The 16,793-nt window shown below is 52.0% G+C and overlaps 2 protein-coding genes across 17 annotated transcripts in view; both read right to left on the minus strand.

Moving 5' to 3' along the window:
- The window catches only part of GNB1L (G protein subunit beta 1 like), a 36,464-nt gene extending 19,705 nt beyond the window's left edge, over positions 1-16,759 (minus strand). For 12 of the 16 annotated variants that reach the window (XM_084992746.1, XM_084992739.1, XM_084992743.1 and 9 more), the window contains exon 1: positions 16,476-16,725. The gene's annotated coding sequence lies outside the window, so the exon portion shown is untranslated. Of the gene's footprint in view, positions 1-16,110; positions 16,270-16,475 lie in introns of all 16 variants that reach the window. The other 4 variants (XM_084992742.1, XM_084992734.1, XM_084992733.1 and 1 more) reach the window with 3 other exon arrangements.
- Positions 13,683-14,882, minus strand: RTL10 (retrotransposon Gag like 10). The gene is given in 3 exon segments (XM_084994142.1): positions 13,683-14,299; positions 14,302-14,580; positions 14,583-14,882. Coding segments are annotated over 3 exon segments (957 nt in total). The 5' UTR covers positions 14,788-14,882; the 3' UTR covers positions 13,683-13,826.
- Positions 16,760-16,793: the final 34 nt, after the last annotated feature.

A 16,793-nucleotide genomic window follows, 5' to 3' on the forward strand; every position in this document is an offset into this window, starting at 1 on the left:
CTGAGCTTATGTCAGAATCGATAAAGAGCATGGATCAGTACAATAAAGGAGCAAAAACCAAATGGAAAATGAACAAGAGAGCTGAGCAGGCATTTCACTGGAAACAGAAATGCCCAATAAACATATGTAGAGATGTTTAATTAATAATCTTGGAAATTAAATTAGAAACTTTTGCTCTTTGAAAGATAGTATTAAGAAAAAGAGGAGTTCCTGTTGTGACTCAGCAGGTTAAGGACCTGACATAGTCTCCATGAGAATGTGGGTTCGATCCCTAGCCTAGCTCAGTTAAGGTGGGTTAAGAATCCAGCATTAGCTGAGTTACCATCGTGGCTCAGTGGTTAACGAATCTGACTAGGAACTATGAGGTTGAGGGTTTGATCCCAGGCCTCTCTCAGTGGATTAAGGATCCAGCGTTGCTGTGAGCTGTGGTGTAGGTCGAAAATGCAGCTCAGATCCCGCGTTGCTGTGGCTGTAGCATAGGCTGGCAGCTATGGCTCCAATTAGACCCCTAGCCTGGGAACTTATATATGCCACAGGTGTGGTCCTAGAAAAGACAAAAAAAGAAAGAAAAAAATAAAAAGGGTTCCAGTATTAGCATTGCTGTGACTGGTATAGTTCTCAGATGCGGCTCAGATTCAGTGCTGCTGTGGCTGTGGCATAGGTCCCTCGCCCGGGAACTTCCATATGCTACAGGTGCAGCCATAAAGAGAAAAAAAAAAAGAAAATGAAAAGACAAGCTACATTTGCAAATCATGTATACAGAATACATAAATAACCATCAAAATTCACTAGGAAAACAAAGTAAGTAAATAAAAAAAAAAGATTTAAAAAATTAGTGGGCAAGGAGTTGCCTTGTGGCACACAAGGTTAAGAATCTGGTGTTGTCACTGATGTGGCTCTGGTCACTGCTGTGTCTCAGGATTGATCCCTGGCCCGGGAACTTTTGCATGCCATGGGCATGATCAAAAAGAAAAAAAACTCAAAAAGAAAATGCAAATCAAAACTACTATGAGGTACCACCTCACACCAGTCAAAACAGCCATCATTAATAAGTCCACAAATAACAAATGCTGGAGAGGGTGTGGAGAAAAGGGAACCCTCCTGTACTGTTGGTGGGAATGTAAATTGGCACAACCACTATGGAAAACAGTATGGAGGCACCTTAGAAAACTATAGAACTACCATGTGACCCAGCAATCCCATTCTTGGGCATATATCCAGACAAAACTTTCCTTGAAAAAGACACATATACACCGTATATTCACTGCAGCACTATTCACAATAGCCAAGACATGGAAACAACCTAAAGTTCCTTTGATAGATGAATGGATTAAGAAGATGTGGTATATATACACAATGGAATACTACTCAGGCATAAAAAAGAACAAAATAATGCCACCTGCAGCAACATGGATGGAACTAGAGACTCTCATACCAAGGGAAATAAGTCAGAAAGAGAAAGAGGAGTTCCCGTCGTGGCGCAGTGGTTAACGAACCCGACTAGGAAACATGAGGTTGCGGGTTTGGTCCCTGCCCTTGCTCAGTGGGTTGACAATCCGGCGTTGCCGTGAGCTGTGGTGTAGGTTGCAGACGCGGCTCGGATCCCGCGTTGCTGTGGCTCTGGCGTAGGCCAGTGGCTACAGCTCTGATTGGACCCCTAGCCTGGGAACCTCCATATGCCGCGGGAGCGGCCCAAAGACAAAAAAAAAAAGACAAAAAAAAAAAAAAAAAAAGATAAATACCATATGATACCACTTATATCTGGAATCTAATATATGGCACAAATGAACCTTTCCACAGCAAAGAAAATTATGGGAGTTCCCGTTGTGGCTCATCGGTTAACAAACCCGACTAGCATCCATGAGGACGTGGGTTCGATCCCTGGCCTCTCTCAGTCAGTTAAGGATCTGATGTTGCTGTGAGCTGTGGTGTCGGTCACAGATGTGGCTCAGATCCCACATTGCTGTGGCTGTGGCCGTAGGCCGTCAGCTACAGCACCAAAGGACCCCAGCCTGGGAACTTCCATATGCCACGAGTGTGGCCCCAAAAGACAAAAAAGAAAAGAAAAGAAATTCATGGACTTGGAGGAGTCTGGTGGTTGCCAAGGGGGAGAGGGAGGGAGTGGGATGGGGTGGGAATTTATGGTTAATAGATGCAAACTACTGCCTTTGGAACGGATAAGCAATGAGATCCTGCTGTATAGCGCTGGGAACTCTATCTAGTCACTTATGGAGCAAGACAATGTGATAAAAAGCATGTATACAGGTATGGGTGACTGGGTCGCCTTGCTGTATAGTAGAAAATTGACAGAACACTGCAAACCAGGTATAATGGAAAAAAAATTAAAACCTATGAAAAACATTTATTTATTTATTTGTTTGTTTTTGTCTTTTTTGTCTTTTCAGGGCCACACCCTGCAGCATATGGAGGTTCCCAGGCTAGGGGCCTAATCGGAGCTGTAGTCCCCAGCCTACAGCCACAGCAATGCAGGATCTGAGCTGTGTCTGTGACCTACGCCACAGCACATGGCAATGACAGATCCTTAACCCACTGAGTGAGGTCAGGCATCAAACCCGCAACCTCATGGTTTCTAGCTGGATTCGTTTCTGCTGTGCCACAAATGGAACTCCTGAAAAAAAAATTTAAAAAAAAAAATTAAAATTAAAAAAAAAATTAGGAGTTCCCGTCGTGGCGCAGTGGTTAACGAATCCGACTAGGAACCATGAGGTTGCGGGTTCGGTCCCTGCCCTTGCTCAGTGGGTTAACGATCCGGCGTTGCCGTGAGCTGTGGTGTAGGTTGCAGACGCGGCTCGGATCCCGCGTTGCTGTGGCTCTGGCGTAGGCCGGTGGCTACAGCTCCGATTCAACCCCTAGCCTGGGAACCTCCATATGCCGCGGGAGCGGCCCAAGAAATAGCAACAACAACAACAGCAACAACAACAAAAAAGACAAAAGACAAAAAAAAAAAAAAGAAAAAAAATTAGAAGTGGGCAAAAGATGTGAACAAATACTTCACCTAAGAAGATATGCAAATGGCAAATAAGGACATGGAAACACACTCAACAGCTCTGGTCCTTAGTGAAATGCAAATGAAAACCACAGGCACATGTACACTATGAGAGTGGGAAGCATGTGATGGAACAGAATCTCTCCAATGTGCTACAATCACCCTGGAATAAAGTTTGGATGTTTCTTTTTTAAAAAGCCCCAAACTGAGAGCAATGCAAACATCCATCAAGGATAAACAGGGAGTTCCCTGAGGCACAGTGGGTTAAGGATCTAGCTTTGCTGCTGTGTCAAAGGCTTGATCCCTGGCCAGGAACTTCCACATGCCTCGGGCATGGTCAAACAGAAAAAAAAAAAAAAAAAGGATGAACAAATAGAGGTTTACTCACATTCAACAATACAGAGGCACAAGTACCAACCCGGCCTCCTCGTGAATCAATCTCAAAATTATTATGTCCAATAAAAGCAGACAGAAAAAAAGAGCAAATACCATGATTCTACTTACATAAAATTCTACAAAATGCAAACTACCCGGTGGCAACAAAAACCAAATGAGTAGCACCTGGGGTGGGTGGTGACGGGAGGGGAGCAACATTAGGAAGGTGGGGGAGCCCTAAGCATTTCCTAAGGGCAGCGGGTCCGTGCCTGACTGAATGTGGGGATGCTTACACAGGTGTTGGAACTTATCACTTATTCATTTTAAATATGTGCACTTTATGTTAGGTCAATATCTTCACCGGAGTTCCTGTTGTGGCTCAGCAGTAACGAACACAACTAGTGTCCATGACTTGAGTTAGATCCCTGGCCTCACTCAGTGGGTTAAGGATCTGACATTGCTGTGAGCTGTGGTGTAGGTCGCAGATGTGGCTCGGGTCCAGCATTGTTGTGGTTGTGGTATAGGCCGGTGGCTAGAGCTCCGATTGGAACTCTGGCCTGGGAACTTTCATATGCCATGGGTATAGCCCTAAAAAAAAACACACACACAAAAATCTTCACCTAACTCAATGACAACTATACACACAACGCAGCTAAGAAATGCATAGAAGGTCCGAAGAGATGCTTCACCTGTAAGATACACAGACAGCAAATAAGCATAACACATGCAGCATTCTTAGCCCTCAGGGATGCTAAACTAATTCAATTAACACCCCAGGGCTCAAATAGGGCAGGCAGAAACCTGAGGGAAACAAGTGCTGGTGCGATGTGAAGCCTTGGTACCCTCCCATTGCTGGTGGGGTTGCAAGCTACACAAGTGCCCTGGACACAGCCTGCAATTTCCTAGAACTGGAAATAGATCATGTGTGTATCACACCCCAGCAACCCTACCTCCAGATATTTATTCTAGAGAAGCAAAAACGTACATGCAAACAAAAGCCTACACCTGACTGCTCTGTTCTATTCAGAATGTTGCCCAAATGTGAAAAAACCCAAATGGCCACCAACTCTTGAGCAATAAAAAAGGAACAAAATATTGATAAATGCAACAGCATGGACAAATCCCTGGAGAATTAAAAGGAGTAAGAGGCCACAGACTGCAATGCCCTATTCACATGGCATTCTAGAAGAGGGAGGGTGCCAGGCAAACAGTATGACTGGAGGTTCCAGAGGTCAGGGATCTGGGGTCAGGGTAGGCTGATGACTGAGGGGCAACGAGAGGTAGGCTCTGAGACAGTGGAGCAGTTTCTGGACATAGCCTGAGAGCCCCTGTAAGTACATGTCACAATAATCGGGATCATGACAGATACCCACGAGTCCAGTGACATAAGAAAGGACTGAAGAGGAGTTCCCCTTGTGGCACAGTGGAAACAAATCGGACTAGTATCCATGAGGATCCAGGTTCGATCCCTGGCCTCCGTGAGCTGTGGTATAGGTCTCAGACTCAGTTCAGATCTGGTGTTGATGTGGCTGTGGTGTAGGCTGGCAGCTGCAGCTCTGATTCGTCCCCTAGCCTGTGAACTTCTATATGCTGTGAGTGCAGCCCTAAAAAGCAAAAGAAAAGAAAAGAAAAAAGACTGAAAAAATAAACACATGGGAAGAGCTGACAAATCTGAGCAGAATTTCCAACACTGTATGGAGGTGCTGTGACCAAAGGTGGGGGCGCAGAACTCCTGGCACAGATGAGCACATGCCTAGAGGCAGACTGGAAAAGGGGAGCTCCTGCCCTGCTACTGGCCCGGCGATCAAGGTCTTGCTCTAGAAACCCAAATACCAGTCTAATCACAAGAAAAATTTGTGACAAATCCCAGCTGAGGGTCGTAAACAAGGAGTGTCTGAGAGACCAGACTACATGTCACGTCATCCCTGATGGTGTCCTATAAAAGGACAGGAGGGAAAACAGGAAATCCGAATAAACTATGGGCTTGGGGCAGTAACAGCGACCAGCACTGTTCACCACTGTGCTGACTGCGCCACCCTCATGCCCTGCCTGTATGAGGGGCGTTGGCTCAGGCACTTTTTGTGCACGAGACCACACACTGGCCATTGCCCTCTTGGCCATTTCTGGGAGGCTCTTCTTCAAATAAAAAATATATTGGACAAAAAAAGCCTCACTGTAAAAAAAAAAAAAAAAAAAAAGGCTTCACTGTAGCAGGAAGGCTTTTTCTCGACTGTACAGTTAATGGTATTCGATTTACCACTAAGGTATTATGAAAATCCAGTTTCCTGACTAGATTCTTCTGGCTTTAGATTCAATTTGTAATTCCAGTTAAGGTGACTTTAAACAGATTTAGTGTCTAAAAAAAGGATACAATGAACTTCTTTGCGTAACAGTGACTCACAGACTTTGAAAAACTGATGGTTTCCAAAGGAGACAGGTTGAGAGGGGAAGGGATGGGCTGGGGGTTTGAGATGGAAATGCTGTAAAACTGGGTCATGATGATTGCTATACAATTATAAATGTAATAAAATTCATTGAGTTTAAAAATAAGTAAAAAAAAAAAAAAACACCCTGAAAAATAGATTTAAGGTTAATTAAGTGCTTCTCCTATTCATCATCCTATTTTTGCCCTAACATAAGTAGATTTAAATCTATCAATAGTGCCCCAAAACATGGTAGTCAGTACTCTGCTAAGCCATTACTGATAACTTTTATCGTCTTCATGCTCATTTTACTCCCAGAAGCAGAGCAGCAGCCAGGAAGAGGGCTGCCCAGCACTGTTGCTCACTCTAGCGGGAAGCTTCTGAGCTGGCTGGTCCTCCAGGCCAGGAGGAACTGAGACTCATTCCCTCTGCACCTCCCAGGCCACCCCTGGGCAGGCCGTCCTGAGCAGGACAGACCACAGCAAGGCCCGAATCCCAGACCTGGGCCTGGGAAGATACACTACAGTCCAGGCCAGGTCACTGGGAAGCCTTCTGTCTCTGAAAAGCAGAGAAACCCAAGGGAGTTAGCAGGTGCACACAGCACATCAGCAACCAGCCAGCGAACAGAATATGACCCTCCAGGCCCACCCTCTCATCACTGAGGCCCTGTCCGTGGCACTGGCTCACTGGATGGGGGCAGCTCAGCGAGTGACACCCAGGCCCCCAGGAGCGGTCTGGCATAAATAAGGTCAAGGACACACGTGTCCCCTCCACTCCCATCAGAGGCCAAACCCGCCTGTGGCTATGTCCCAGGTGAGATGGGAAGGACAGCCTTCAGGAGAATGAGATCCCTATCCTGTTACCTGCGGCTCAGGCCACAGAACCGTGCACACACCCCCGGGCCACAGCCAAGAAAAACATGCAGCACCTCCCTGCCCTCCTGGGCCCAGCCAGGCCCCCCCTCCCCGGCCCCGAGCACAGTGCGGGCAGCACGTTTGCCCTGGAACTCAAACTTCACAAAGGAACTGTTTCTGGAGTGGGGCTCTGAGTGGCCCTGCAGAGTCAAAGGCGCACTTCATAGCCCAGTCCAAGCCCGCGCATTGTCAGGCCCCTTCCCCTTTGAAGCCTCGGTGAGTGATTGAAGCGTCTCCTTTGTGAGGGACAGATAGCACCCGGTAATCTGACTCTAAGCCCCGGGATAAAGGTAGTTTGTTTCCTCTCAGCCCATCTGTCAACACCTCCTCAGTAATTAGCCCTAATTATTACCAAGGGCCAGCCTCCCATTCGCTTATTAAATCAGAAATAGTATCGTGGCCGGGCATCTGTCAACGCCCGGCTGGCGACCTTGGATTCACTGAATCCTCTGTCAGTATCCATGGCTTCAAAGATGCAGATCCTGGGGAGAGGTTCCAGGGATGTGGCTCCCTGGCCTGGGTGGTGGTGGTGTGGGAGACGGTGAGGGGACAGGGGAGATGGAGCCACAAGCAGCCGTGTGCTCCGGGCTTCAGTGCCCAGTGAGAGGCGGGGCTGGCACCACCCTTGCAGGGCTACCCAGGCAGTGAGTGCCCCAGCCCCGCCATTCCACCTCCTGCAATTTAAGTGTGTGGGGAGGGGCGAGGTGAAGTTGTGAACACCACAGCAGTCCTTACCCTGAGGACCAGTGGCCAGGCCCAGGCAGAGTTCCCCAGGAGCCCAGCTGGTGGCCATGGTGGTGCTGGCTGCTCTGCAGGTACACGGGGAAAACTCATGAGCCAGCTGGAAGGAGCCCAAGCCAGAGAACAGCAACTACCCCAAGCCCTCGTGGGCAGGGCATCCCCTGTGAGCCAGTGAGCCTGCAAAGCAAACTCAGGGATGGCAGTGAGCACGGGTTTCAGTGGTGGACTGAGCACTGCGCGAGGCCCCGAGGAGGACGGCACCCATGACCTGGGCCCAAGTCTCTTGTTCCATCCAAAAGAAGGTCACTTGCTCCTGCTAAGCTCAGTCACTGCCCCTTCCAGCAGGGTCCACTACCTCAGCAGGCCATGGGCAATGGCCTCACCTCCCTGGGGCAGTATCCAGGCTCTCCAAGGGCTGCCAGTAACTCATGGGAAGCCCCCAGGGGGCTGTGAGGCCTGTACTAGGGGAAGAAAGCAGCAAAGGCCACGTCATAGCCACAGCCCTGGGACCAGGATCCTTGGCTGGGGTCAAGGCCCAGGCGGTGTGATGGTGCCTGGGTAGAGTGAGCTGGGCAGGACCCTCTCCAGGCATCCCTGCTGGGTGCTCTGCTCTGCTCTCCCATTGGTGGCTGGGCCAGGGCAGCAGCTGTCTGCCTTCTGAGCCTCGCATCTGGAGTGCATGAGGTATGAGGGGCTCTGTGGGCAATGAGTTGCAAATCGGACTCCTTGGGGCTGGGGGACAGGCCGTCCTTGCCAAGATGAGAGGAAACACTAGGGCAAGCGGCTGCTGGGTCCAAGGAGCCTACAGATGGCAGGAAGGAAGCCTACTTGGGCGTTTTCAGCCATCCTGCCTGGCACTTACGGGCAGGGGTGGGATCCCAGCCAGCAAAGGGCCGCCTGCCTGTTTGTTCCTGGTGAACGTGCGGAAAGGCTCTGCGTCTCACAGGAAGCGTGACCATTCCCGGGCGCCAGTGCCAGCCTCTGGGACCCACTTCTGCCAGGAGGTCTGGCCAAGAAAGGCCAGTGCTCAGTGCAGCTAATAGTGCTCAGACGACACTCACCAGGGCATGGAACAGGGCCAGTACCCCGTAAACACTGGGGAATGTGGTCCTGCTCAGAGAGGGGCCCTAAGGATGTGGTGGTGAGCTTGCTCTGAAGGGGCCAACATGGCAGGTCCATGTGGCTGCTCCCACGGCAGAGGCCACTTGGAGTGGGGAGTTCACAAACACTCAAATAATGTATCCAAAGGTAAACTGCCTTCACACGGGCCGTGAAGTCTGTGCACACGTGTGTAGTTAGGGCTTCGGGGGAGGGCAGGGGTCGTAGCCCTGAAGGTGCTGCCTGGAAATGCTCACGACAGCACTGGCCAGGATGGCAGAGAGGGGAAACAAAGAAACCCACCTTGGGCCTGATTTTGGGCTAAGGGGTCTCCTCCCAGATCAGCACGTTGAAGTTCTCCCCCAGCACCAGATTATGTTTGGAGACAGAGCCTTTACAGAGGTGAACAAAGTTAAATGAGGTCATGCAGGTGGGCCCTGACCCAAGAGGACTGGTATCCTGGTAAGGAATGAGGACAAAGACAAACAGGATGACTGTCGGGGGCATGGGGAGGAGACAGATGCACACGCTCAAAGGCCTCAGGAGGAGCAGATCCTGCCCATACCTGCAGGCTCAAGGACCAGGAGGAAACACGCTGTCACGTAAAGCATCTCTCCTGGGCACCAATGCCCCCTACCCCACCACCCGGTGGCTTCAAGCTGAGTCCTGCTGAGTGGTCACTGGCTCTCCCAATGCTGGAACCACCTTTGCCAGCCATCATCTCCAGAAGGGAAGGGTAGTGATGTGCACCACTCGTGGTTCATGGTGGTCTTCCTCTGTCTAGCAGAGTTCCCGCTCAGCCTGAGGAACCTCGAGAGACAAGAGGCTGAGACGTGGAGGTTTTGTTCCTGCAGCACAATGCAGCCACGTTGACCCACACAGCTCCTCACTGGGTGACTAGGGGGCAGTTAAAGAGGCAGTGACTGCGGCTCTGACCCCTGCACCACATGTTGGCATTCAGCCCTCCCACCACCTTGTGAGGACCAGCTATGTCCACAGCTCAGGGGTCACTGATACCATGAAGCCGGCAGCAGCCATTTGCACTGGCCAATGGCCAGAATGTGCCCAGAAGCCTCAGGACGAACTGCAGTGCTTGATGCCTTCACACCTCCCTCAGCTCAGACACCTAGAAGGCCTCAAGTGCTGGAATCACAGTAAAAAAATAGCCCCATCTCTCCACAGGTACTTTTGTGACTTTTTCATGTTAAATCTTCAATCCACCTGGAGCAAGGCTGGTACAGAGTAAGGCAAGTGATCAACCAATTGTTCCAAGTCCTTTTCTTTCTTTCTTTCTTTTTTTTTTTTTTTTTTTTTTGCTTTTTAGGGCTGCACCTGCAGCATATGGGAAGTTCCCAGGCTAGAGGTTGAATCACAGCTACAGCTGCCGGCCTGTGCCACAGCCACAGGGGATCCAAGCCACACCTGCCACCTATACCACAGCTTACGGCAATGCCGGATCCCTGACCCACTGAGCGAGGCCAGGGATTGAACCTGCATCCTCATGGACACTAGCCAGATTTGTTTCTACCGGGCCACAAGGGGAACTTCTTGTTACAAGTCCTTTCAGTGAATGATCCACTTTAGCCTATTAATTGGAAACAGTGCTGTCAGTTTGAACCAAACCCCTTTTACAAACAACTTGTCTTCATTCCCATGTTCTCTGCTTGTCCGTGCACACCAATTTCCAGGTCTTCTCATTACTCCAGCTTTAAAAGTGTCCTGTATCTCACAGGACATCATGCCCATGTTAGAATTTCCTTTGGAGACGGTGCTTTAGGAACCTCCCAGAATGCATATCGCATCCTGTCTTTAGGACACAGAACCCCTGGGAATTTCCAAGGGAAGTGAAGGGCAGACCCGGCTGTCTGGAAGGCAGGCCATACACTCAAGCCCACTCCACCAGCCCTCTGTGTTCCTCCTCCCCTGCAAGGGGAAAGTAGCTGGTCATCACATCTCCCCAAAGGCAGGGCACAGCACCAGCTACAGACAGAGCAGTTACTTTGTGGCACTGTAGGCGCTGCCTGTCTGGAAGACCAGATCAAAGCCCTCTCATCCCTTCCTGACTCCATGAATTGTGGTCTTGTCCTGGCCACTGAGGCCTGCCCTCTCCCATGAGATGGGCCCAACAATGGAACCTGTTTTCCATGGACATCTGGTCCCTCCGCAAATCCCCCAGCCTGTCTCAGCAGAGCTGGCCCTCAGGAGAGGTCAGTTAAGGCAGACCACAGCCCAAGCCCATAGGAGCTACCTGGAGCCTGACGGAGTGAAGGCCCCCAAGAAGACCAGAGGGTCAGAGGATCCACTGAGAGGAGATGGGAGAGGTAGCCTGTGTAGAGGGTACCAACTGGGCCATCTGCCCCAGACACAGCTCTAGGCTCTACGGCCAGCTCAAGTGAGGGCCCCGGGACACGGCCAATGACACCAGACCCACACGCCGGCCAGGCCTGCAGTGACTGGGAAGGGGAAGCAGTCTACCCTGCACCTGCCCAACAGCAGGGGGGGAGCAGTGGATGGGGCGCTGGGCTGAACACCCAGGTTTCTCACATCCGACCTCACTAAGACTGCACAGGTTCCCTGTCAGCTTGCCTCACTCTGAGGGCTGTATCAGCGTCCAGCTGTTTTACTTGCAAACTGTGCCTTAAAATAACTCACAAATGGAGTTCCCATCATGGTGCAGCAGAAACAAATCCAACTAGGAACCATGAGGTTAAGGGTTTGATCCCTGGTCTCACTCAGTGGGTTGAGGATCTGGCGTTGCCATAAGCTCGTAGTGTAGGTTGAAGACGCATCTCAGATCTGGTGTTGCTGTGGCTGTGGTGTAGGCTGGCAGGTGCAGCTGGGACTAGACCTCCTAGCCTAGGAACCTCCATATGTCATGGGTGCGGCCCTAAAAAGAAAAAAAAAAAACCCAACAAAACCTCACAAATGGAAACATAAACTAGAGCCTCCTCAAGCTATTTACTAAGTGAAATAATCCCAACAATGTCTCTTTTAGTTAAAGGGTTTTTTTTTTTTTTTTTTTTTGTCTTTTCTGGTGCTATACCCATGGCAAATGGAGGTTCTCAGGCTAGGGGTCTGATTGGAGCTGTAGCCGCTGGCCTACACCACAGCCACAGCAAGGCGGGATCCAAGCTGAGTTCTGCAACCTACACCACAGCTCACAGCAACGCCGGATCCTTAACCCACTGAGCGAGGCCAGGGATAGAAACCGAAACCTCACAGTTCCTAGTCGGATTCGTTAACCACTGAGCCACGATGGGAACTCCAAGTTTTTTTTTAATTTACTTACGGCTGCACCAGTGGCATGTGGAAGTTCCTAGGCTAGGGACTGAATGTTAGCTGCAGCTGTAGCTGCAGCAACCTCAGATCCTTAACCCACTGCACTGGGCAGGGGATCAAACTGACGCCTCTGCAGCCACCCAAGCTGCTACTAGGATTCTTCCATAGCAGGAAATCCTACATAAGGTTTGTTGGGGTTTTTTGGGGGTTTTTTTGTTTTTGTTTTTGTTTTTTGCTTTTTAGGGCCACACCCATGGCATATGTAGGTTCCCAGGCTAGGGGTCGAATCAGAGCTGTAGCTGTTGGCCTATACCACAGCCACAGCAACACAGGATCCAAGCCATGTCTGCAACTGACATCACAGTTCATGGCAATGCCAGATCCTTAACCCACTGAGCAAGGCCAGGGATTGAACCTGCATCCTCATGGATGCTAATCAGATTCGTTAACTGCTAAGCCACGACGGGAACTCCAAGGTTTTTTTATTAAACCATATATTTATTACTGTCTTTCCTAAAATGGCTTTTCAGCTGCAGTCCATGTTTTCCACTTATTTTTCTTCTCTACTTTCCAAGAAGGTGTTGTTTTGTTTCCACAACTGTAAAATCCAAAAGGACCTGGAATGCTTGCCTGACCACTCTCTGAGCAGGTGTACTCTGCCAGTCCTGGTGGCCTCAGCTGGAGGGAGCCTCAGGTCGGCTATCTGTAGAATAGGCCCTTCATAACACCCCTGCCCTGGGGCCTCACAAGTCAGCCCAGAAGTCAGTTCCCAAGGCCACAGCCCTCCCACCAAGCCTTTCACTCCACCTACTCAGCCCCGATCCCTTCAAGCAGATTCTGCAATGCTCTCATAAAGAACCACACCTGCCAGGTGGACTGGGTGTTCCTGCTGATGGACAAGTACTCTGCTGTCAGCAGCCACCACAGAAAACACTTTAGGCTTAGCCATGCATCCAACATGTTTAATGAGCACCAACTGTGTATCAGGACACAAGGCTGACTGAGATGGAGCCTGTGCCCTGTGGTTCAGTCTCCCCAGAGACACACATCGGTGCAATGTTGGGGTGTAAGTGCTGAAGCGACAACAAGCAAGAGTGGAAGTGAGGGGAGGAAATTCTGGGCAAAGGTCCCGAGGTGTGAGGAGATGTTAACACACAGGGATAAATGCTTGGAAGGGAGCCCTCCCACCCTCCCAACACTGGTGCTTTCCCAGGGGCCAGGGCTGCTGCTAAGCCCAGAGGGAAGCATCCTTCTCTGCCAAGACACCATCCCACCCATGTTAAATAGTGAAAGGAGCTGCTTCCTCCATCAGCTGTCCTTAACTTCCAGCCCAGAGGACAGAGATCACAAGGAGCAAAGAGTGGGATCGAAGTAAACAAGGAAAGGGATCGAAGTAAGCACCATACAGAAATTAGATCCAAAAGAACTGGCATGGCAGACCCAGTCCCAGCCAGCACTGAAGGAGGTGGGTCTGGGGGGTGGGCAGTGGTAGTTACAAGGACAGTAAACCCATCTGATAGGGACTGACCTGGGGAACTCTGTCCAACTACTGGGAACAGGCCAGGTGAGATGGCACTCCCCAACAAGGTGTGGGGAGGCAGTCTCTGGGCCTGGGGGAGTTGGGGGACACGGGCACATGGCAGAGGCTAGTGTCCTCCAGTGTCTAGGGGAAGGGGTGTCAAGAAGCTGTTTGTGCTCAGACAGGGAAGACCCCCAAAAAATGCATCTTGGCCCGGCAGTGGGGCAAGTGTCCAGGGCAACCTGCTATGCTATGTCTAGTGGCATCTGGCAATGCCACTCCAAACTAACAGGGGACTGTGGGACTCCTTGGTCATGCAGGCCACTTTATCATGATGGATGCACCTTTATCATGATGGATTCTGGGCCATGCTCAGAATCCAGGGCTGTGGTTTGGGGTGTGGAAGAAAACACCAGCTCTCCTGGGGTCTTTGGGGTGTCCGCTGCCCACTGTGAGGTGCCTTAAGATGCCTACTGCTCTCCCTCTGTTTTCCAGGGTTCTGGATCTCCCGGGTGAGTGGGACCTGGTTTCTGAGCAGAGTGTTTGGCAGATTCTGTAAGTACAGGGACCGGTCTGGGAGCTTCCTTCCCTGGCTGGAAGGATGCTGGATCCACAGGGCCAGGATCAGTACTGGGTGCAGAACCAGATGAGGTGGGAGGAACCACAGGCCCAGGGTTGCTCTCTGTGGCCAGCTGCTGCTCAGAGTGAGCATTTCTGGATGTGGTGCTGGAGCTAGAAATAGCAGGGCTGGCCAGAGCGGCCAGGATAGAAGCATCCATGTTGAATGCCAGGGCCTCTGAAAACCTAGATAAGTACTCTCTCAACACAGGCAGCTGTGGGGCCAGAGGCAGAGAGCAGGATCCTGCAGCATGGTACTCAACAAAGTTGTTTGGGTCCTGAATGACTTCCTCAAGATCCTGGCAAAACAGCTTATAGTTGTCATGCAGGGTAGGTTCCCATCCAGGTAAGGGGCTGCCCACGCCTGGGCGTGACCCATCAGATGCCTGAGGACCTCACAGACTCAGCTGAGGTCGTCCTGGTAGCGCTCGAAGCAGAAGGACATGTAATTGCTCAGCTAGGCCAAGAATCAGTCCAGCAACCAAGGAGAGCCATCAAAGGTGTCGAGGTCTGAGCCAGGCACCCAGTGGAAGTCCACCCTGAGGGGCCATAGGCCGGGCATGCACATTGCCAGGGGCCCCCTTCCTGTGGGCCTACCCCAGCATCACTTGCTGTGCTCTTCTGCTCCGTGGTCATGTGCACATACACGGGGTCCCCACAGCAAGGTTGCTTAATCCAGAGATCTACTGGGGGGCTGTATGTGACTCTCAGAGAAGCCCTGTCCATCTGCTGCCAAGGGTGAGCGTTGGCATAATTGGCAGTGGCCTGGATAGGATTGCGAGGGCCCTGCCGACAGTGCCACTCACAAGGCATGCTGGGGGCAGACCGGAACTGCCCCTCCAACAATGAGAAGGAAGGGGAGAAAGGAGGAAGAGACAGCACCCAGGGAGGGTGGGCAGAAGTGGCACAGGACACAGCAAACAAGGTGTCTGAAGAGGGCTGTGGCAAACCCAGGTGCTCCAGGCAAGCGCTGAGGGGGAGCCAACAGCAGTGGCCTCAGAAGAGCTGAGAAGAGCTGATGGGACTGTCTGGCGCAGGCCACCATCCAAGGCGATCTGTCCAAAAACAAGGTGGGAAGAGCAGGAACTAGGCCCAACCATCACCACTGGGCGGCAGGAGATGACCACAGCAGGCCAAGCCCCGGCCCCCACCAGGAGCCCTCAGTGGAAGGAGACCTGGACACTGGCCTGAAAGGTCCAGGAAGGCAGTCAAATGCCACCTATGACGTTTTAAGGGCAAGAATCAATGGTAGTGATGTCAAGCCCGGAAGAAGGAAAGGGCACCAGATCAGAACTCCTGGGGCTTCCTTGGACAGACTGAATGGCTGTCAGGGAGGTTCAGGAGAAAGGAGAGACATGGGTAACCTTATGTTGACTGTCTATTCACGCCCACACTGACCCCTGAGGAGGCTGGTCCTCTTGCCATCCTGGAGGCAGAGTGGTGAGCGAAGTCACTTGTCTGTGGCCACATGCCCACCAGTAAGTGGCGAAGGCAGCTGAACCTGGCTCTAGAGACCATGTGCCCCACCACCCATCAGCACAATGGTTATCAACCAGGCCTCATGGTCCTATGAACCCTCTCCTAGCCACCCAAGCCCTGTACAGTTAAGTACCCAGACAGAGTTATAAAGCCTTTCCCATCACAACATCAAAAGCACGGTAGGGGCTACCTGCATATCCTCCAGATGCATCTTGCTCCTCAGAGTGCAACCACCCCACCCTGACACAACCCTGCAGCCCCCCTTCCATAGCCCAGCATCTCTGATCCCTCGAGTTAAATCCCACTTGATTTGTCAACTCCCACCACCCCAAAGTCACCCCTTGCACACGGCCTGGAGGGGAGTGATCACCACCCCGGAGCAGCCCAGAGGCGCATAACTGAAAAGGAGACACAAAACTGAAAAGGAGACACAGTTCTCTTCCAACGCAAGGAGCCCTCCCACTGCCCATCCCATCCCCAGGGTAACCACCTGCGGATCTCTGCAGCCCCAGGTCTGCTCATGGCCTCACAGAGCGTTCTCTGCATCACCACTCTCGGTGCGATTTTCCTAACAGGTCCCCAACACGTACCCCAACGCTTCGCCAGCCCCCACCTAGGGGCGCCCGTCTGCACTCACTTTCCCTCGCAGCTTCCTACCTGTTTACCTATCTCGTCAGCGGGAGCTCCTCTGGGACTTTCCGTCTAGCACCTCCCAGGGTGGCATGCAGCACTCGGAGCCACCAGGTCCCCCAACCCCTAGCTCCACATCCAAGTCTTCCGGACCCACAAGCACAGCCGCCTCTGGGGCTCTTCCACCTGAAAGCCAGTGCCGTTTTAACACCGAGGAAAACGGCCGGGAAGCTGAGCCCGAGATAGCACGCAGACGCTGTCCGCTCGCCATACGGCCCGTCTCCCCACCCAGCTCTGAAAAAGCAGTGACCTCGAACCACCCCCGCTCCTGCCCCCTTGAAGTGCGGTGGCGGCTGTCCTGGACTCACGCGCCGCGACTCGAAGCGACCCACCTGCGAAGCCCCGACGCTCCGGCTCCCGCGAAGGCGAGTCCGATTGCACCTACAAAGCGGCCGAGACCAGGCTGGGCACGGTCGACGGGGGTCAGGAAGCCGGCCCCACTGACCCTCCGACCGTAGCTACCCTACTTGGAATTCTCTCAGGTCCCAGGCCTGCGGAGTCGCACGGCCACGCCCCCTGCGTGCGAGCGGCCACCCCGTGAGTCCCCGCGCCGGCTCCCGGCGCACCCCAAGCTACCCACCCACCCTGGCCACGCCGCGCCTGCGCCCTGAACTGTGGGGCCGCGGCCGCGCAAGCGCTTCCGGGCTCTG

This window comes from Sus scrofa, chromosome 14, assembly GCF_054392235.1.
Source record: "Sus scrofa isolate SSC_HxYL_T2T_F1_AM1 chromosome 14, Sscrofa_HxYL_maternal_Yorkshire_Landrace_v2.0, whole genome shotgun sequence".
Classification (NCBI taxonomy): domain Eukaryota; kingdom Metazoa; phylum Chordata; class Mammalia; order Artiodactyla; family Suidae; genus Sus; species Sus scrofa.